At 42.9% G+C, this 22643-nt stretch overlaps 1 protein-coding gene and 1 long non-coding RNA gene across 6 annotated transcripts in view; one reads left to right on the plus strand and one right to left on the minus strand.

Annotated features, from left to right (window-relative positions):
• Positions 1–22172, plus strand: part of CAPN3 (calpain 3) — a 63980-nt gene extending 41808 nt beyond the window's left edge. For 2 of the 5 annotated variants that reach the window (XM_045015939.1, XM_045015937.1), the window contains 9 exons: positions 1957–2070; positions 5217–5294; positions 7207–7264; positions 7614–7678; positions 9861–9929; positions 11950–12028; positions 14823–14939; positions 17580–17638; positions 20115–22172. In XM_045015939.1, coding sequence (XP_044871874.1) covers positions 1957–2070; positions 5217–5294; positions 7207–7264; positions 7614–7678; positions 9861–9929; positions 11950–12028; positions 14823–14939; positions 17580–17638; positions 20115–20141 — 666 coding nt within the window. In that variant the 3' untranslated portion in view covers positions 20142–22172. The remainder of the gene's footprint in view (positions 1–1956; positions 2071–5216; positions 5295–7206; positions 7265–7613; positions 7679–9860; positions 9930–11949; positions 12029–14822; positions 14940–17579; positions 17639–20114) is intronic. The other 3 variants (XM_045015940.1, XM_045015938.1, XR_006579175.1) reach the window with 2 other exon arrangements.
• On the minus strand, positions 76–12850 carry LOC123369893. The gene is made up of 3 exons (XR_006579176.1): positions 12732–12850; positions 7574–7746; positions 76–2017 (listed from the first exon to the last, which is right to left on the minus strand). It is a non-coding gene; the product is annotated as an uncharacterized LOC123369893 (long non-coding RNA).
• Positions 22173–22643: the final 471 nt, after the last annotated feature.

Below are 22643 nucleotides of genomic sequence, written 5' to 3' on the forward strand. Positions count from 1 at the left end.
AGCGTGGACATGGGTGTATCAATCTCCAGTACCCTGCTTACTGTAAAGAGTGGAACACTTAGAGATGAGGTGGAGGTTTCTCAATTCGGGCAGCGCAGTGGATGAGATGAACCCACTGATCAGATCCAGTATGGCAATTCCTACCTTCCTATATTTGACTCCATGGAGCTCAGATGTGAAAGATGTTTGAATGAAGCTAAATGGCAAAAATAAACAGAGAGCAAGAATGACATTGCACAGTGTAACTTTATACAATTTGTATAAATCTACAACTATGTTTACTAAATATCGCTTTTTTTTTTTTGGTTCAGAAAAAGAAAAAAGGCAAGGTGGGTCTCTGCTTCAATAGACCTGAAAAGTGCTGGGCTTGAGTAGGATAATGAGCATGCAGCTGTATTAAAGTGGTGCTGCTGTAAACAGTACTGTTGTTAAATGCCTGATGATATCACAGAAGCTTGAGTTTTTTGCCAATGTCAGAGTGTTTTTCTGCATATGAGAACTTGATTGGTGTTAGAGCTAGTTTTCTGCAGCTTTCTGCAATTACACTCTACCATAGGCAGTGATGGCTTTGTCTTCCTACTGTATATAGCTAATAAGAGCTTTGCAGGATAGCGTACTCAGCTCACACAGAGAAGCTGGCACCTCTGAAACTTTCCATCCCTATAGGCCTGATCCAGATGCTGATCACCCAGGACTCCCATTGTTTTCAGTGGCAGTTGAAGGTGTCCGGTAGCTCATGGGAATTGGGTCTTGTTTCTGACCTGTTACCCCACCACGCCACGAACCTTCTCCTTCACTCCCAGCTCCAGACCCTTCTCCACCCTATCTCCCTTTCCAGCACAACACAATCCTGCTCCAGACAAATGTCCTAGTATCCACTTTCTACTGTCAAATGCTGCCACTCTTCCTGCCACAAATTCCTGCTCCCCAAACTCCCGCCAGCTGTCTAACCCAGCTGCCACCCCCCTTCTCTAGTAAGCTATGGGTTTCTCCCACCTATCCCTTACAACACACTTAGCTACAAAGTATCCTCTACCTTGAAATTAGGTAGGGGTGTGAGGATTATGCCATTTTTCCATTAGGAGGATGCAAAAATAAACCCCATTTAAACAAGTTATAAGGATTAATTCGGTAAACTCCTATTTGGACTGTTATTTGCGAATTACCATTTACATCCTAGACCATAAAACATCCAAAATCAGGTGAGCACATAAAATATATATGGCATGTCTTGCAAGGGCAGAGCAATCTTTTCTGTCTTTGAAAGCATTAAAGAAAAGTAAAGAAAGCAATTGCACTCTGCGCCGGAATGCCTCACAAGTCAGTACTGGGAAGGGATCAAACACATGCACGGTACAAAGTTAAAATGTTTCTGTACTAACAACTCAGCTCATTTTCTGCATGGGCATTATTGTAATACAGGTGGCCTTTATTGCTATTGCAGTGCTGCCACCCTTTCCATGTGAGGGCTATTAAAGTTAGGGTGACCAGACAGCAAGTGTGAAAAATCAGAATGGGGGAAATGGGGGCCGGGGAGGTAATAGGAGCCTATATAAGACAAAGCCCCAAATATCAGGACTGTCCTTATAAAATAGGGACATCTGGTCACACTAATTAAAAGTACAACAAAGAACCTGGCTGGCCTCTTTTTTGCTCCTAAAACCGGGAAGTGTTTACTGCATAAATGGCTTTCCTGTACAAGGAGAACTAATACCTATTTTTGCACAAGGAGTATTAACAGCATGAGTATCACTTTTTAGCATGATAAGAACAGTAACTTCAGAGCCATCTTTGGTGCAGTCTCAGCTGTTACCACACTTGGTGCCCTTTCTGGGATGGGAGCTGTTGCAGCATGAGCATGGTCACAGAATGGATTTTCTCAAACACTTTGCCCTCCTCTATTATGTAACTTCCACTCCTCTTCTCTTCCCTTTGCCCTCTTCCTCGTCTCTCTAGCCAATCATCTTTGTTTCTGACAGAGCAAACAGCAATAAGGAGTTGAAAGTTGATGAAGCGTCTGACAAGGAGAAGAAAAAAACGAGCAGAGATGAGAAAAAGAAAAGCGATAAGGTTTCTGTACCAGTTGGCATGAAGAAAATGGAGCTTGGTCTGGCTAGCATGGGGAAGTGGCTTGGTGGGGGCAAGGAAACTGAGAATTATGAGATGAGGAAAGCCCTTTTAAAGCTTATAACTGCTTATCCAGACATCATTTTGTCTGATTTAGAAATTTCAGAGCGAAAAGGTGGGTGAGGTCATACCTTTTGTTGGACCTTCTGCTGCGAGAGACAGTTAGGTAAATAAAATCTCTTACCTCATCCACCTGGTCTCTCTAATATCCTGGGACTAGCACAGCTACAACTACACTGCATTAGAACTTTCAGTCAGGTAGGTGGATATATTGAATTTGAGAGGGAAGAGATTGTCCCGTCAATGATTTTATGCCTATGTTGGAGAGAGTGATTAGTTTCATAGGAAACGTTGATCGTTTGTGATGATCTAGACTGGGGTAGTCAACTATTTTTTTGTCAAGGTCTAAATTTCTTGGTCAAGGTATAGTCAAGGTCCAGACTCCAGAGAAACATTTTTCACACTGCAATAACAATAATAATGATAATAAATAAATAAAAAGATGTCATGGTCCATTCAAAAGTGTCTGGTGGTCTGGATTTGGCCCACAGTTTGTCTATTGACTATCCTGATCTAAACTGTGCAAGATGACACCTTTACAATTAGAAAAGTAATTAAATCAATTGCTGATCAATCTCCCTGTAACAGCGCCTGTTGTACAGGCAGTGCGTAGCAAATCAACTCATGTAGACTTCAAGAGGTTCCTGTTGATTATCACAGCCTGTTTACAGTACAATTTCTACTGTGATTGTGTCAGCATTGTATTTTATAATGCAGTAGTGCTCTAACACCATTATAAATTGTGCAGAGGGCATCAAATTGTGTTATAATCATGGTACAGCCCTGTAAAGACCTGACCTTTCTCCAGTATGATTTATATGTAGTTGGTGCTAGCACAGTCTGAACAGAATTGCTGCTAGCAAGGTTTGAGTATAGTTTTCCTGCCCCCTGTGTTCAAGGATTGTTTTCCTGAAAAGTGTGCTAGCCAAACTGTTCTCTAGCATCCCTCTAAGTAGCCTGTACCCTTGATTCTCTTGCATGGTTACATAATATTTTAAAATCCTCTTCACAATGGTCACAAAAACACATGCTAGATGCTGCTACTAATAACCATATTTAAAAAGTTGTTGCAAGGAGAACGTCAATCATAGGCTCTAGGTCCTGTCTACGCTGTAGCAATTACTATGATGGTGGGGACCCAATTACAATACAGTTGTTTTCTGACATATATGAAGTTAGAAGTGAAAACACTGTTTTAAACTGTATCTCCGAATCATCCTACAGCCTTGGACTTGACAGGGTTCCAGTACAGTTCAGGAACATAATACAACACACTTTGGTTCTAGCTATACCGCAGGACTGCACTATCTGTTAGCTAAGTTGGGGGGTTACCAAGTTGCAATCAGGTCACCCAAACCTGCAGTTTTTACAGCGTGGTTGGGTTCTAAATTGGGCTGTTTCTAAAAATAACTCCAGTATAAATATTTATTAAAAAGTTCAAAGAAATATTAAAATAAAATCTATATTTTATTTTCCTCTGACTTATTTTTCCTCTTTCCAGCCCTAATGTATTAGTAGGATTTTGTGTATTGAAAAAGTGAATCCCACCCAGGCTGTCCTGGGGACAGGTGGGAAAAGATTGAGTAGAACCAGTTATACATGTATTTTCTTTTCCTTTCTCTGGCTGTTAGAGAAAGAAACCTTGGAGAATTCAGAGTTTACCCCTAGAGAATTACTCCAATTTCAGTCTCCATAAAGCATTAGAGAAGCACCTAAGCAACAATGCTCAGGCACTGAACCAAAGTCGGGGTTGGTCAGAGTCAGGGTTTTCGTTTCTCTGCATGGAAAATGGGACTGTTTTGCTGTGGGATTTTCAGGGAATGCCTGTTGCTGAAAGGTAGCCATATGCTATCTTTCTTTCATTTTTAACTACCACAAGGAAACTCACATTTTAATATGTAATTAGCATTACTCAGCAGTAAGCAAAATTATATCTAAAATGTGGAGCTTCCTTTTTAAGGACATGTGAGTAATTTTCCCTTAGTAATACTCAGACTTGTTTGCATGTGCAAGAAAAAGAGGTAGGCCGTCAAATAGAGAGGCTGCCTTATAGGCTATTCTGCCTCGGGGGAAAAGGCTGCTGCAGGCAATCCACAATCTATGCATCTGAACCATCGCTGCAATTCCTCTCGTCAGTAGATAGGGGCATTGTCATTACCAGAACTTGTCAAAGTAAAGTGCACTTGACCCAAGAGCAGATCTCCCCACAACATGCATGCTCCATGCCTGCCAATGGATCGGGGGAGGCAGGAGAGGGAGGAGTGTGGGCAGCAGGCTTCAGCAGATGTTACTGAGCATGCTCAGTACAATCCATGCAGCAAATGTGGGGGAAGCATGCGTGTTGCCTCTGCTCCAGATAGCTCCTTTATAGGAAATTAAATCAAATATTTGAAGATAAACAGCAAGGAGTGAGAGTAATTGTTTAAAGAGATAAGAGCAATGGGATAAAGTTAAGCAAGTAAACCTACATGATGTTTATTAAGAAACATTTTTAAATATTTTGAAATCTACTAGTCATTAGAAACATTTCTAACAGCCCTCTTAAACTGTGGAATAGTCTCCTGAGAGGAAGGCCTGTCACTTGACACGCTTCAAACTAGACTGGACAAACTACTACAAAATGTGCTGTAGAAACAAACTACTCCTGGTGAATGGATTGAATGGCTGGTAGATTTTTTTTTTTTAATCTGTAACGTACGTGATATTAGCACAACTTTCTTCAGAAGGCCTTACAGAAAAGTGGTACATCGAGTCAGCTCTGCAAAGGCTACCAGGAAAACGTAACAAGCCCTATAACAGTTCCTGGCAGTAGCATTCTGCTCTCCAGAGCAGTTCCCAAAGGAATGATCCTGAAATAGGAAAAGTTCTACTCTGTTGGGGAGGGAAAAGGGAGTTGAAATGTTATTCCAAATTCATTAAGGATTTTCAGACAGTCACAAGTGAGTGATTGATCCAGCCCTGGAGATCCCCTTCTCTCTCCCAAAGGCCCTCACACCAGCCCATCAACATTTATATTTGTGTCTTTGCAGCCCACTCCAACAAATGCTGACAAAGATAGTGAAGAAGAGAAGCAGTTCAGGAATATATTCCAGCAGATTGCCGGAGATGTGAGTACACAGTCCAAGTCTCTACCTTTCACAACAGACTAACTTTGAGAGCAGTTAAATCAACAGCCATTCCAAAGAGGATGGAGCTCGGCTGTTCTCAGTGGTGACAGATGACAGAACAAGGAGCAATGGTCTCAAGTTGTAGTGGGGGAGGTCTAGATTGGATATTAGGAAACACTATTTCACTAGGAGGGTGGTGAAGCACTGGAATGGGTTACCTAGGGAGGTGGTGGAATCTCCATCCTTAGAGGTTTTTAAGGCCCGGCTTGACAAAGCCCTGACTGGGATGATTTAGTTGTAGATTGGCCCTGCTTTGAGCAGGGGGGTGGACTAGATGACCTCCGGAAGTCTCTTCCAACCCTGATATTCTATGATTCTATGCAGATTTGAAACACACTTGAAACTCTCTCTGGTCTCATGCAAGGCCTCAAGCCAAGCAAATCACAGTACAGTAATACACTGAAGCCCTGAGGCCTAAATTTAGTTTTGGAACCATATCTTGTCAGTGTTTAGTCTTTGTGCAAAATAAGAGGGAGCTTTTATTTAAAGCTGGCTTTGTGCTTCATTGCTAGTATGTGGAGTTTCTTGACCAACTACACTTAACATGTATAAACAGGCTAAAAATAAAATATTCCTCAGTGGGTGCTTAATTGTGGAAATTAAAAATGGAAACGACCAACAACTGCAGTGCTTGGTAGCCTGGTAATAGGATAGAAAACCTTTTACCTTTAGCTCAGGTGTGACCCAATATGTCCTTGACATGAATTTACTGGCTGTTCATCTAATGACTGTTCAATAGCCTGTATGAAATGAGTTGTTGGTTCCCAGAGGACAGGGGACCACTTAATTAGCACTGTTTGTCACCTGATTCCATGTCTCAGCATTGAGGTGACAGTTTGAATGGGCACAGAATAAACTGCACCCTCTTTCACCCCTATAGTCAGGTCTCTCCAGAGCGGGGCTTTGGAAAGAAACTTTCACTGCCACTTCTGATTCTGTATCTGTTCTGTAGCTAGATAATCAGTCTCTGTAAAGAACCAGAAAGAAACGGACTTTAAAAGTTCAGAAAAATTAAATTATATATTTCTGCTTCACAGAAAAATAACATTGGGAAGCCAGAAGTTCTAGAACTTGCAGGGGAAGCTGTTTGTGGCCTGAGTAATTTTAAATAATATTTTTTTTCCATGAGAAGTTTCACACTTATTCCTCTAGTACTGTTTTTTAACTGTTTAAAGAATGACAAGCAGGAATGTAGGAGCAAAAGAAGGAGAGTTAGAGATAAGACAAAAAACAAGAGAGAGAATACCTACATTTGTGTACATGCACACACACACACATACCCACAACCTATCCCAGCATTAAGGCATGTCCCCTGGGTTTTACAAGGTTTGAACTCAGTATGGCTCAAGGATAGAGTGGGTTCTAGATCATTAAAATGACCCCATCTAAAGTAGCTGGCAAAGCATCCTTCCAAGCAAACCACATTTAAATAGTTCTTGTTGGAAGGATGTCAGCAGTTTCCCTGGGCAATGTACAGAGTGCTAATGGCTCTGATGGTTCTTTCATGCACTGATTTACACCAATGTAACTTCACTGACTTCCATGGAGTTACTTTTGATTTTAGACTTGTAAAAGTAAAAAGACAATCAGGCGTGATGAGTTGTTTTCCTCTTAGTTTAACTCTCCATGAATAGCTCAGATCCTTAGAGGACACTAAGGAACATGCTGCACAACTTGGGCAATCCCCTGATCTTGGGCCAGCTGTGGGGCTGATCCAGTCCCCTACTTAAGATAGAAATGCTTTAACTTGGATCCCCAGAGTGCAAGCAAGCCTTGATAGCTGTGCTCTCATGCCTTTCTGCTCCATACTGAATGTTATAATTTGTGGCATTCTCCGCACCTTTCTGTCCAGGACATGGAGATCAGTGCTGACGAACTCAGAAGTGTTCTGAATAACGTTCTAAAAAAACGTGAGTTTGAGCTTTTCTCTACCTCCTCATCAGTCTTCGAATATTATTGAGCAAGGAACTCTCTAGTTTAGTCTAGGACTGAGTTCTCCCATCACTGCTGTGTTCATTCAAGGACTAAAGAAAGTGAGATTCACTGTGTGGGGTAATCTAGCCTATGTGAGATGAAGAAAGTTCAGCCAGGATTGGGAATAGTAATAGCCCTGAGTACCAATCAGTTTCTCTGTCGCACATTTTTTTTTGAAGGTGCCAGAGGTAGATTTAGGGTTTGTACTTTGAATGGAGTCACATCAGATAGGAGGAGATACTTACTGACTTGTACAGTTTCTTCATTTGGGATTATTTTTTTCAGACAAAGACCTGAAGACAGAAGGGTTTGCGCTGGAATCCTGCCGCAGCATGATTGCCTTAATGGACGTATCCTTCTCAAATCATAGATGATTATTTGACATACGAGGTTTCTTGCACAACTTGCTGTAGAACACCTGAAATACAGCTTTGTAAATTAGGGAATATAACCATGCCTTTGTGGGTCACAACTGAGAATACCAAATTCAGGAGAAACTGCTGCAGAAATAGGGCAGATACACTCCCAAACTGGTGATTATTCTCCCTTAAGATATACCAGACCAGCAACAAAAGTAAACTTCTTGTTAGCCAGTGTGGTGAAAAAGAAGTCAGAAAAGCAGTTTCCTTAGGCATTCCAGGCCTTATATCGCCACCGAAAACACTAGACTTAAAGATGAGTGGTTCTTTAAAACCAATTTAATGAAATAAAAGGGTTTTTCTGATCCCAAAGAACCAGCCACATACCCAGGTCAATATATAACTCATATCTGACCCCAAAATCATGCTGTTGCCAATCCTTTAGTATCTAAAGATTAAAGGTTTATTTATGAGAAAGAAAGAAAGAAAGAAAGAAAGAAAGAAAGAAAGGTGAGTTAAAATTGGTTAAAGGAATCAAATACATACAATAATTGCAAAGTTCTTGGTTCAGGCTTGTAGCAGTGATGGAATAAACTTCTGGCTTAAGTCATGTCTCTGGTTGCTTCCAACTCATTGGAAGGTCCCCAGTCCCTTGGTTAGAATGCTCCCATCAGTATAAGTCCATAGTCCAGAGGCTTGAGCAGGAAAGAGGCAAAAATGGAGAGGTTTCCAGTGCTTTTTATAGCTTCTGCCATTTGGACGGAAATTCATTGTTTCAAACAAAGCCCTCAGCACAGTTGGTGAAAAATTACAGGTATCAAGATGGCGTTTGGAGTCACATGGGCAAATCATATGTCCCTGCATAATTTCACTTATTCATAGCAGGAAAGTCCATTATCTGTAGATAGGCATCTCCCATGGTCCATTGTGAGTTAAGTGTTCCTTGAGGAGCCACTTAATTTGAATATTCCCTTCAACATGTACAGGCTAAATACCTTGTGGGCATTACCCCAGGAGCAAACATATTTGAAATACAGGTATAGAGCCAATGCTCATAACTTCAAATACAAAAATGATACATGCACACAAATAGCATAATTATATTCAGCAAATCATAACCTTTCCATAGACACTTTACTTGACAACCTTTGTAGATTTGTTGCAATTATATAATAGTGGTAGCAACAATGATCTACATGGTCATATTTTATCAGATAATGTGCCAGGGAAGCAGAACAATACTTTGTATTCTGTACATTCCTATTTCCTGACAGTGGCCAGTACCACATGCTTCATTTGAAAGCAGAAGAAACTCCAGAGTGGACAATTATGGAACAATCAGCTCATTGCAGATGTTTCTTCCTAACCTGGCAATTAATTAGCTTTTTGTCCTGAAGCATAAAGATTAGATCTTTTCTTTAAAAAATCATATCTAATGTAGCTATAGTTTATGCAGCAAAATTTCCCTATTTCTCTGTTACCCTTAATTTGTAATATGTTAAGTACATCTTACTGTGTACTTTTTATATACAAATATTTTAATAATCTCAGAGCATGCACTATAATATACAGTAGTACAAGATGGTACATTTCATTTTATGTAGAAAAACTGTATAATATGTTGTATTTGGTATATGATGTGTGATCAAGTAATTAAAGAAGATTGTTATGCACATACATAAGAGGACAGTGAAATTTGCAAATGCAACCTGAATGCATAACTATGCAAACTTAATAGAATGTTGTATAGGATTTCTTAGGTTGTTTTGGTGGATTTTTTAAGAGAGATGGAAAATATAAAACAGAAGGAGCTTTATTCTTCAGGATGAAACTTAGCTAGCAAGTTAAACTAGCAACTTCATGTGTAAATTTCCACATTTGAAACTATTTGAAAAGACACCACTAGAACACCTCAATCCTACACGCTTTAAAAGATCTCTAGATCCAAATGCAGGAGCTCTGTACCTAGTGACAACATTTTATGAACATGGAATTAAATGCAATTCAGAATTAACAAAAGGGTTCATAAAGTACTTTTCAGTACTATTCACCCACCTCTAATAATAAGGGAAATCCTGAATAGGATTTATATCCTCTTGAAGTGGACTCTGACCGGAGGTTTGCTAACTTTCCCTTAAAACATTTTTTTTTTGCCTTAACTCTCACATCACAGACAGACGGTTCAGGGAAAATAAACTTCGAGGAGTTTCGACACCTCTGGGATAAGCTGAAAAGCTGGCAGGTATTGTTGAGAACTTCTTGTGTTTTTCTTATGCTGTACTTCTTCCATAGAGGCAATGTTCACATAACTATTCCACCAAAACAGTTCTCTTTCTGAATCCCGCAAAGCATCTACTCACAGTATTATACAGTGGTTCTCAACCTTTCCGGACTATTGTACCCCTTTCAGGAGTATGATTTCTCTTGCACGCACCAAGTTTCACCTCATTTAAAAAACTATTTGATTACAAAATCAGACAAAAAAATATACAGCACACTTACTGAAAAAATTGCTGTGTTTCCCATTTTTCCCATATAATTATAAAATAAATTGATTGGAATATAAATATTTTACTTATATTTCCATGTATAGTATACAGAGCAGTATAAACAAGTAATTGTCTGTATGAAATTTTAGTTTGTGCTGGCTTGGCTAGTGCTTTTTATGTAGTCTGTTGTAAAACTAGGCGAATATCTAGATGAGTTGATGTACCCCCTGGAAGACCTGTGTGTACCCCAGGGTTACACGTACCCCTGGTTGAGAATCATTGGTATAATAAACAAAAGTGCAATGCCAATTATTAAAAAGAAACTGGCCAGCCCCAACACTGTATACAATCTGACAAAGCAAAGAACACAAAGAAATCAAATGGTCCCAAAGACTACCCAACCCATAAATTAAAGGGATTTTTCCCAAATACAGAATGACTGTGTATGAGGTAGGGAGGGAGAAGAAAAGAGGGGAAAAGCCAGGGTTACACCTCAAAAGTATCATAGATAGGACAACCAAGAGAGATGGATCTTTAATTATAATTAAGGCTAAGATTTAGTCATGTGTATTTTTAGTAAAAGTCATGGAAAGGTCACAGGTAATAAACAAAAATTCACATTTTGTGATCTGTATCAGAGGGGTAGCCGTGTTAGTCTGGATCTGTAAAAGCAGCAAAGAATCCTGTGGCACCTTATAGACTAACAGAAGTTTTGGAGCATGATTCTGTGACCTGTCCATGACTTGTACTATGAATACACCTGATCAAATTTTAGGTGCTCAGGGGAAGGAGGGTGGCCTGGGGCCAGGTGTCTGGGGCTGCTTGAGCAGCAGCAGGTGTGGCTGGACCCAGGGCCATCCGAGCAGCAGCAGGTGTAGCTGGACCCAGGGCCCATCCCAGCTGCTTGGGTGGCCCTGGGGTCAGCTACACTGGCAGCTGCAGAAATCACGGAAGTCCTGGAAAGTCACAGAATCTGTGACCTCCGTGACAGACTCGCAGCCTTAATTATAATTAAGGCTACAATTTTGTCATGAAAGTCCCAGAATCCATGACTTCCAGGGTCCTCCATAACATTTTCTGCTTCAGCCCCAGGGCTGTGGGGCTGGAACCATCAGCCAGTGGGGGGCTCTGCATTTTAATTTAATTTTAAATGAAGCTTCTTAAACATTTAAAAACCTTATTTACTTTACATACAACAATAGTTCAGTTATATTATAGACTTATAGAAAGAGGCCTTCTAAAAACATTAAAATGTATTACTGGCACCTGAAACCTTAAATTAGAGTGATTAAATGGTGACTCAGCACACCACTTCTGAAAGGTTGCCCCGACCCCTCATATAGAGAAAGGGTCTATTAGTCAGGACACTGGGATTATTTCCAACTTTTTTCAGTAAAGGGCCCTGGATCTTCAATTTCTAACTGGGCAGCCAACAGACATAAGAAAGAAGGCCCTTAGTACAACATCTCAACAGAGCAATAACCTCTACAATAATGCAGCACCCCTTACAACTGCACTGCAGTGTCACCATTCTTTACATGCCCTTGCCTCAATGTGTGTGGGAGGAAACACACAACTTTCACAGACAGTCATTATTCTTCAACTAACCACCACTCTACTCTGTATGGAACTCGTCTAACCTTTGAAGCCTAGATACCAGAGTACTAGGGTGGAAATCATAGCCCCGCTCAGAGGCCAGCCTTCCCCAATCAGCATTGTTTTTCTACAAAATGACCAAACTTTATTCCTGATATTTATTTTTTTCTTTTCCAGAAAATTTTCAAACATTATGACACAGATCATTCTGGCACCATTAACAGTTACGAGATGCGTAATGCAGTCAAAGATGCAGGTATTGCACAGTACTCAATGCCAGGGATTCATCTGAATCCACTCTCTCTTGCTCTCCTCTTGTTCCTACCCTTCCTGTACCCATGTAGTAAAAATGAGAAGTACAGTGCAGCCTTTAAAGGAATACGCCCTAGAAAAACCTGGATACTGAGCTGTTGCCCTGGACAAATTTTCACATGTCCAAGCTGCAAGGAACACACTTTGGATTTTGAAGACTGACTCTTCTATTCAGCCAGTTCTACGTAAACAATATTTTGCCTTCCCTGTGCACCCTCTATCAAGGATCTCAGGGAGCTTTACAAGCATTACTTAATTGCCTGGCACAGCTACCAAGCTTTGTGCAGCTCCATGTGTGACATTTCTCAAGAGTGGGAAGTCACCTATTTCCCCCTGGGTTCCTGCCAATTAGTGGCCACTGGGGTGAGGGAGGCAGGGACCTGTTCCCAACACACCTCACAAGCATGGGAAGGGAGGAGGCAAGGAGCAGCAGTGGGCATTACTGAGCCAGGTAGGGGGATGTTCCTGGGCCATTGACACAGCAAACCTGGAGTACCCTGGGCGGGTTGTTGTGGGTGGAATCTGGGGCAGCCTCCCTTATTCAGGCCTCTCCGTTCCTGCCTCATTTTGTCCACTTCACCCCCTGCCCCCACATTCTGTCCCCTCTTATCCCCTACCCCGCCCCCCTCCTCCCTTCACCTGCCTACCTGCTCCTGCTGATATTGCTGCCACAGCCCCTTGCCCCTCCTCTGAGTCTGGGCCTGGGGGCTCCCTCCTGGCTGGCCAGATACAGACAGGCAAGAGAGGTCACCTGGCTGCTTGTAGCCACAGTGACCCCTGGTGACCAGGAGGAACTATAGTAGCTCTTTGCCTACAGCTTGCTCCCAGCCCAGCTGAGCACAGGGAATGCCTGCTGAGCTGCAGGCAGGTGGGACTAGGGTTGCCAATTTTAGTTGGATGTATTCCTGGAGGTTTCATCAAGTGACATCATCTTTAATTAAAGATCAATCTTTAATACCTGGAGACCACAGGACAATCCTGGAGGGTTGGCAACCCTAGGTGGGACGGGGTGACAAGATGCATGACACTTGCTAGCCCTGCCCCTGTGAGGTAGGGAAGTGTTACTGGGGAGCTCAGCATCTCCCACCTGCTTTATATCAAGGGAGGAGATGGTTTGCTCTTTAGCCTTTCACTGCTTATATCAGTGCTGTCCAGTCTTAGTAAATGAAGCCTGGCCACTCTCATAACCCTCAACCAGTCAGTGTGGTATTCTGTCTCTCTCAGTGGGGGCTGGGTCACTTAAAGGTTGATGAGCTGGTTGCAGGCTAAGTTCCCTCTAAGCTGTGTGGCCGCACAGCAGGCTTTCAAGGGCCGTGTAGGGGCCTGGACTGGAGAGGAGAGAGGTAGGGGGTATGCAGGGCTGCGGCAGGGAGAGGTGCCTCTCCCCTAGCCCTGGCCCCAGGGGTGCCATGGCGAAAGAGGGCTGGGGGCAGTCCTCTCTCCCTGCCACAGCCCCCGGGGCAGCCTGCACCCCAAACCCCTCATCCCCAGTTCCACCCCAGAGCCTGCACCCCTAGCTGGAGCCCCCTGCACCCCAACTCTGTGCCCCAGCCCTGAGCCCACTCCAAACCCTTTGGCCCCACCCCTGCCACACATCACCTCCATATTGGTGAACATAACAAAGTTCATTCCGCACATAAACTGTCCTTGCCCACCCCCAACGTAATTAAACATGCAACATAATTAAATAGAATTCACCCTGCAGACCAGGTGGCTGCTTTCTCTCTCCCAAACTCATTAGCATACCTGCTTCTAGAGAGACTATACAGGCCCTGACAAATTCCATTACCAGTGACTCCGGCTAAGGGAGGGAGAGTATTTCATCATTCAGAAACTCATGAACCTTGTTATGAACCTTAATGTGAAGACGTTGGTAAATTATCTACATCAACATTTTGTGCGTTGCTCAGGCAGCTATATTTCGGTTTTGGCAAAACCTCAATCATCAAATTTTGTTTTTACAAGGACAAATAAAAAAACTACACCTGGGTTTTGCTGTACATGCTGCAGGAATATGGTACATTTTACAGGTTTCTCATTCTTGCTAGTAAAATTACTAGCCTAAAATAATATTCTTTCTTCTTTAAATAATTCTTGCCTGTCTTCTTAAACTAGGAGAGGAATAAAATGTAAAATAAACTGTAAACCCATGCTTAATATTGAAACCCCACATAGTCTGTGTGAATATGCATTTAGCCAGCCCCCAGTAATGCCTAAATTCATGTAAACACCTCTAATAAGCCAATCTGCAGCGCTGGTTGACTAACTGCACATTCCTATACAGTATATAGATGGGTAATATTGAGGCTGGGGGTTGTATGTTTTAGTCATTTATTTTTTGCCACTGTACAGTTTTATTGTTGTAACACCTACTTTCCTCACTGATCCCTGTCTGAATTTTTGTTACTCCATCCCCTTATTTCATCAGGTCTAAATTAGATTTTAAACTCTTTGGGGCAAGGACCTTCTCTTCACAGCGATAAGGGGGGTTAACGAGCACACTTTTGGCCACTTGAAAACAGCAATTTCAAAATGTTGTTTCCTTTTAAGAGAGTAACCTGACACAATAAAGCTTCTTGCATTTTTATTTTTCTTGGGTCTCTCAGTTTGGACCATTGTTATATGGTTAGGCCCAGAAACTGATGACTCCATACAAAACTTTTTCTCAGTGTCAGTCTGGTACCAGAACCCTGCCAAGAGCTGAAGCACAGCTGTCTTCTGTTTCTCTTCCTTCTCAGGATTCTGCCTGAACAAGCAGCTCTATGACATCATTACAATGCGCTATGCTGACAAAAACATGAACATTGACTTTGACAGCTTTATCTGCTGCTTTGTGCGACTGGAAGGAATGTTCAGTAAGTGCCTGTCCAGTTTTTACTGTCCTTCTTGTGCTATTCCTCTCTCACACAGGAGCACATGGTCCATCCCAAGCAAAAATTACTCTAAAGTGCTACTGAAAGCTTAATATCAGTGACCATTATGAAAAGTGGCTGATTTCAATAATGAATGTCATCTGTTCTGCAGTGCTTCTCTGTTGTTGTAAGCTATGAGTCTTAGGCTCTGTAAGCTCCCTCACAGCAGTGGCTGTTTTATAGTCATTAGTAGGGTGACCAGATGACCTGTTTTTAAAGGCACAGTCCTGTATTTAAACCCTCCTGCAGGTGTCCTGATTTTTTCTTAAAAACAGGCAAATTGTCCTGCATTTTCTGCCTCCCTCCCCACAATCAGTACTGGTGGGTCCTGCTGCTGGCCAGATCCCTGCTTGCCAGCCACTCACCCACCAGCGTTGAGTGGGGGGTGGGGGAGGTCCAGCGGCTGATGATGGGGGTGGGTATGCAAGGCTGGTGGCAGGGCGAAGCTGCAGTGCATGGGGCTGGCTGTTCCCCCTGCTGGTCCATCAGTGCACGCCCCTCCACCCACGTGCCGACTCTTGGCCACCAGAGCCCTGCCCTGTTTCTGGCCGGTGCTTGCTGCATGCTGCGGCAGCTGATAGCTACAGGCAGGCGCCAGGCAGCGTCCAGTTATGTGTTGCCTCTGCTGCCCACTCATCGTCCCTTTACGTATGCCTCCTCTCGCTGTCCTCTCCCCCTCCAGTGGGGCATGTCCCACTCCCAGCGCTGTGTGGAGAACCAGCCCTGAGTCGGAGCGCTCAGCTCACCAGCAGCCTGGTCAGCAGGCTCCTTCCTCCCCCGAGTGCCTCTGGCTGGGCTGGAACCCCAGGAAAGCCCAAGACCCTCTGGCCCAGGGCACTGCCCAGGAGGCGCCAAGCCCTGCATGTGCCAATGCCCTGTGCAGTGCGGCACAGGGCATCCTCCAGTCTCCGCCCCTCAGCTAAGCTCTGGAATGAGGGGAGGGAGCAATTTCCAGCCTGTCCCTGCTCTGAACCTGCTGGCTTCACAGCAGCCCCCGGGCGGGGGCTTAGCATCCTCTTCACCCCCCACCCCCAACCACCTGGGGTCCTGCCCCCAGGGAGTGTGGGGCTGCTCAGTCCCCTAGGCACCCTCCCCTGCGGAGCCACCTCTCTGGCTGGTTCGCTGAAGCCCCTGCAGTCAGGTTCCCTGAGCCCTGATGCACAGTGCATCCTGAGGGCTTAACCCCTTTGTGTCTGTACTGTAGCTGGGGGACAGGAGGTGGCTGGGTTAAGTCAGTGGCCAGCAGCAGCCTGGAGGCGTTAGCTGCCTTTCGACACTGTGTGGGCAGGAAGGGACAAGCTGCTTCCAGCCATGAGGGGCAGGAGAGGGGAGGAAGAGCTGAGCTCTTCAAAGACACAGGCCAGGTCATCGCTTCCTCCTCTCCTGTGGTTGGAAGCAGCTCCCCCGTCCCTTCCATCTCGCACAATGTCAAAAGGCTGCTGCTGTCATGTTCTGGGGTGAACCCTGGCAGAAATTGGGGGGGGGAGCATGTGACCCCATTTGCCCCCCCCCATGTGTTGCCTATGGAAGATGCAGCACCAGATACTGGGAGAGGCGGGTCTGCCCCAGGACCCCAGCCAGGCATAGAGGGCGGAGAGCACCGGGCAGGGAGGGTCGGGTTGGTCGGTTACCCATCCCCCCACCCCCCATGTGAAGAATGGTACATGTGGGGGGGTAGGGGTGTGTGTGTCACCTATTTCCATGTGAACCTTAACGATAAGAAGGTAAATAAAAAGAATCCAACTATGCAGTATTTCTTTTTAATTGGAGTTCAGTCAATGCTGATGTTAATTTGAACATTTGTACCGCATAGTTCTGACTTATTGCCATGAACTCACATGAATACGAGTAATTTTACCAGGTGTCCCGTATTGAGCCTAGGGAAATATGATCACCCTATTCATTAGTACTCCAGTAATGTAAAATATCCCATAAATAAAGCTACTATTGAAGGCTATTTGGTAGCTACAACTGGAGTGAAATGCAGCTGCTTAATATCATTAGCCATAGGGAACAGAGTTTTTCAGCTTCTTCATTTCTCTTTCTTTCCAGCTGCATGTTATTTGGGTACATTATTATTGGGTATTTCCTCTCACTCCTGTGTGCCACAATAGCATGGTCATCCTTGCTCATAACTAACTGGCCCTGTATAAATCCAGCTGCTAAAGGCAGGAGGGGCCTCAACTATGAATTTTGCTTCCCTCACTGCTCTGACCACTTGTATCTGTTGTGCTACAGTATGTGGTGTGAAGCTGATATATTATCTCAGTGTTTCACTTGAAGGATGTGATTATAGGGTTATATGTGAGGTGGCCATATGTGTTGTTTTAATAATTTTACATATGGGCTCAAGGACTATGTGACATGACAGGCACAGTTTATAAATCCAAAAGAAAATAAGTAACTGTTCCTTGTAGCCTACAGCTGAGGAACAACAGAGCAAGGTCACTTAACAAGCCCAGTAACTAGCAGCCCAATTCTATACAACAGATTGGGACTGTAGTTTGGTTTGTTATATACAGGATGAGCTTCACTTTATCCGTAGTAATTATATGTAATTTGTATTGATTTGTCTTTCCTTAGGGGCATTCCACGCCTTTGATAAAGATGGAGATGGTATCATTAAACTCAATGTCTTGGAGGTAAATAATTTTACTCAGGTATTTTTCTTGGATTATGGTCAGGTTGAGCAATTTTGTTCTTACTCTTCGTCACCCTTATGCTTAACAAAGTCTTGTCAGAGTTAAGCTGACATTACTGTCCACGTGGTAAGATAAGAGACTCCAGAACGTCTGCTAGAGAGTTTGCTATTGCTATCAATTTTATGTGGAAGATGCTCAGATACACAGTGACATGTGGCAGTATAAAACCGTTAGATCGATAAGCTAAATTAGACAATCAGAATGCAACCCAAATCTCTTTAAATTTGTCATTTAAAGTGCATCCAAGAACTTTAGAAGTTTACGAAACAATTTAAAACTAAAAACACCATTTAAAATATTTTGGACAATAATCTCCTACCCCAATGATCCTACCCTAAGGTGGTGCCTCTGCCTAGTTCTCAAATAAGACCTCACCATTATGGCATATGTACTTTTAAAAAGTTCAGCTGACAGGGTCAGTGTTCCATAGTTTAACATGCATCAGCTGTCTTAAATGACTTGTAGAGAAAATAAAAATATATCAAAGGAACAAGGAAGGGCGAGAAAGGTGGCTAAACCTGCAATGTTTATCATTTTACATCTCAGGTGAGGCTTATTGTACTATAGATACAAAGCTCTGATAGATCTTTTTACAGTGTATACCCTGGAATGGAGACAAAATAAAAGGTTAGACCCTATCAAGGATTTGACTAGATACAGAAGAAAAAAATTAGCCTTTCACCCATTAACGGTATGTAAAGTGAAGTCCATGCATTCTTACTCCATGCAAGTCATTTCGGTAAGATTTAAAAAAAAAACAAACAACAGAAGGTGCATCTGCCCTGGGTAGACATGGGGATCCCTTGAGACTTTGCATTAAGAGAGGTGTTTGAGCAAGTAACATGGGGCAAAATTCAGACCATTGCCACTGCCCACAATGCTGCATAACATGAGTGTTCCTATTGGGTACCAGGAAGCGGGCAGGTGCAAGCCTGCCCATTGCTAAAGGACCCTCCCCCAGCCTTAGGGGAAGATCCACAAGGTCCAGGAACTCAAATAATTACAGGGGACAACAAAAAATGTAACAGGGGCAGGTGTGAAGGTCAAAGGATCAAACAAAGGGAACCTGAGGGGGACACTGAACAGAGAACCCCAGACAGCGCCCAGTGCTCCTTGAAGGCGTCAAGGGAGCCAGCAAATGCCACCCAGAGGAACTCTGCCCAGATGCGTGAACAGAGGGAGGACCGGAAATAGGCTCCACAGTAGCAAAGAACCTCCTCAGCCAACATCCTCTCCCTGGTGACGTAGTGCATGGTAGCAGGCGGCTATCCTCCAACTCTAGGAATGGCTGCATTTCAGTAGCTCCAGCTGTCTTCTATACTGTTTATGAAGTATTCTGGGGTGAAAGCTGCTAGCTACCTATAAATATATCCCATTTACACTACAACATTTTATAACCCTGTTTTTGATTTAAATTGTGAGGGGAAGGAGGTGGGGGATGCACTCTACTCTGAGGTTTTGGAAGTCACTATTATACCAAGTGCAACTGTAACCTCTCATTCCCAGTCTTGATATCACCATAGAACCACCTAAAATGCATTTGTCTTCATCCCTTTTGGGTTCCTGGGGAGACAGATGGGCCTAGGGGGGATCAGAAACTGCTATGTGATGAGGGCCTAGCCAAATGGGCTAGATATAAACATGATTCTCTATGGCATGGGCCTAAATCTAGTCCCACTATTATTTGGAATTAACGTATTTATGTGGTTGCTATAAAAGGGCATGTTTGGGGAAAGGAGTCAGGCTCCAAAGAATGTTTTCCTCACCTCAGATTGGCATTTTTGGGAGGGGTGTGTGAAGAGAACAGCAGCAGGGGGAGCTACCAAATCCCTGTCCTCACTGGTAGAAGTTCAGCTGTTATCAGGGATCAAGAAAACTAGTTAACTCCTTTGCCTTCCTTTGCATTTACATCACACAATTCTTGGTGCAGTTCCATATAAGCAGCTGGCCCTGGGAACAACATATGGGGGAAAAGCAGCCAGTCCCAAAGGAACAGCAGACATGGATGAAAAGTGAAAGGACGGGGCCACTTCAGCTATGTGTAATGAAGAACTATCTGAACATTATTACATGGTTGGCTCTGGGGGCCATACCCATGAAAGGACAATTGCTGAGAGTGAATCTTGGTGTGGGAGGAACGAGGCTATAAGTCTTGTGTGGCTGTGAATCACCACCAACCACAAGAGGGATTCTACAGACCATGCCGAAGTCATAATCATCTAAATTCTTTATTTTAAAATGTGGGGTCTCTCTAAGCAGTTTCATGTTACAGTTCATAGAAACAAGAACTGGCAGTAACAGAAGGATCATCAGTTCTGAGTTTTGTTGTGTGAATGATGCGAATGACAATGGTCTACTGTTCTCCAGTCATGTTAAAATCACTTCTATTGCTACATAACTTTCACTCTTCTTTCAGTGGCTGCAGCTCACCATGTATGCTTAAATCAACCTGGCCTCCCTCCCCTTGTGCATGAACACTGCCCACGACGCTCAGGATTTCTGTTGGAAGCAACCAGCCTCAGAATACGAAGGACTTCCCAACACAGCTGCTTCCCCTGCCAGGAGCCACTGAGCAAAGAACGATTGTTACCCAAGGCAACTTGCACGTTCCAATGCTGAACTCGAGGAAGGCACAATATAAAAATAGATGGCACTACCCTTTAGGAAAGTGACTAGAGCTCACTACCTAAAAACTAGTCTATTAATGCCTCCCTGGCATTTTACTTTTGCAACAAAGGTTTAACTTATTGATGACAAAACGTAAGCATTTTTGGCATGGTAAGGTTACCATTAGTCACTCCCCACACAATGCACATGCCTTTCCAATACAATGCTGGCATATGGAAAATATTTTCCCTACCTCTCCATGGCTAGTAATTCCAAGTCAACTGTTAGTCCTCATGCAGGACTAGGTCTGTATCTGAACTGTGACTCATAGGTACCACTGCCATCTTCTCACTCTTCAGTTCCTCTATTCTAATTCTGGTTTCAGTATTGCTAGTGCTGCTTCTTCACAACAGCGTACTCAACCATAAATCACACTGATCCTGTGTTTCTTCATGTGATGAACCATCAGTGGGGTAGTGTTGATGTTGTACAAGAACATAAGTGATTAAGACATTAGGGATATGTCTACTATGCAATAGAAGGTGAATAAATAAATGTGTTCTTAACCTGGATTATCTACATGGGTTAAAATGGCAGTGAAGACACTGCAGTGCGGCTTTTAACTTGAGTTAGCAGCTCCAGTTCAAGCCAGTGGAGGCAGCCTGGGTCTGACCTCCAGCTGCTAACCTGAGTTAAAAAGTGCATTGCTGTGTCTTCACTGCTATTTTAACCCCTGTAGATAATCCAGGTTAAGAACACATTTCCCCCCCCCCCTTTTTTTTTAAAGTGTATATGTACCTTGTGTGCTGCCAAAGGCTTGCTGCCTGTTGAAAACAAGACAAATGAGGCACCAACAAAATATGGAGTTAAACTCCCCTTCATTTTCAATGGGAACTGAGTGACTAACTCCCTTAGTCTCTTTGGAAAATCTGACCTGTAAATACCTTGATATTTGGATACTAAGCTGCCTTATGACTATCTAGAAGAGAGACACCCTTCTATACTACACAAACAAGTGATCACTTCCTGTTATTTTATACATTGCCCCATTGTGTACCATTGTATTATTTTAAACCTTTCTTCAACAGACTATCAGTGGAACTGAATCCAACAACTAATTGCAAGTTTGCCTAGCTCCCGTCTCACATGGAAACTGCACCCTTCAGCTTTTAAGCTTACAAAACTGCACTTTAATACAAGCAACTTCTGGTCTTTTAGTCTCAACTTTGTTTTTACAAACGTCACTCTGTGAATGTAAGTTTTATCTGACATACTAGTATTAATCTAGAACAACTCTACTGTATCAAATGTTTGCTCCTCATACCAGCCTAGAGTGTTAGCTTTGGATCTGTACTACAGTTTATAAACCAGCTTTAGTTTCAGCACTGAGTTGTTAGATGGAAAGGAGCTTCCATGATTTGAAGTTATTTTTAAAAAGGGCAATTTGTCAATTACTTAGCATCAACTTACCCTGTTGTCTTGAGCTGCCCCCTCTCCCCCCACTTGCATTGGCTTGTGGGTTTAAGTTAAGCAGAGAGAAAATCAAGCTTATCAGAAACCTCAAACTCCTTTCTCCAAAGAGGCCAAAACATTAGGATTATCTATGTGCATAGCTACTACTGGAATCAATGAAGTGGGAGGCTTCTGTGATTGACAGCATGCCCAAGATGGAGATTTAAAAAGAGAAACTACTACTGTGCAATCCCACAACAAACGGTAAAAGTGGGTTTTATCTTGGAAGGTGACTCCAAGTCCATTTGTAAATTAAGAGGTTCCTAGGCACCTTCACTGAATGTGACTATTTTGGGGAAAAAGAATTTGGTGCAATTCAAATATAATCGTTCTACTTATGCAATCTAATAAATACTTGTGCTTGTGGTTTGATTCGTTGTCATTTGTGCAGGAATGAAGAGGCAAAATGAAAGACTGGAAAGTGCTTAATTATGGTGTACACAGGATGGTGTACACAGGATGCTACTTATATGGCAAAGGTGTTGGGTTTTTATATTGATTTCCCTCTAACTTAAAGGCATCTGTAAACTAACCCTTTAAAATTAACAGTCTCCAGAACACACAGATGGAGCAAATACAGTGAAAAACAAATTCTAAAGACATTAGACATTAGGCTTTGTCATGATTACAGCCTCTTTGTTTATGTGGTGTGGTATCAGTATTCATGGACAAATCATGATCTCTTGGATACAGCAGAACAGAGCCACCAGAACATTTTAATACAATTAGCCCAAAAATTTGGTGTGCGTTCAACCATGGCAGAGGTTCTGGGGGAAGAAATTAAAAAAAAAAAAAGTTTGTTGGCCTTTATGTTCAAAATGCTGTA

This window comes from Mauremys mutica, chromosome 4 (assembly GCF_020497125.1).
Source record: "Mauremys mutica isolate MM-2020 ecotype Southern chromosome 4, ASM2049712v1, whole genome shotgun sequence".
In the NCBI taxonomy this organism is placed as follows: Eukaryota; Metazoa; Chordata; order Testudines; family Geoemydidae; genus Mauremys; species Mauremys mutica.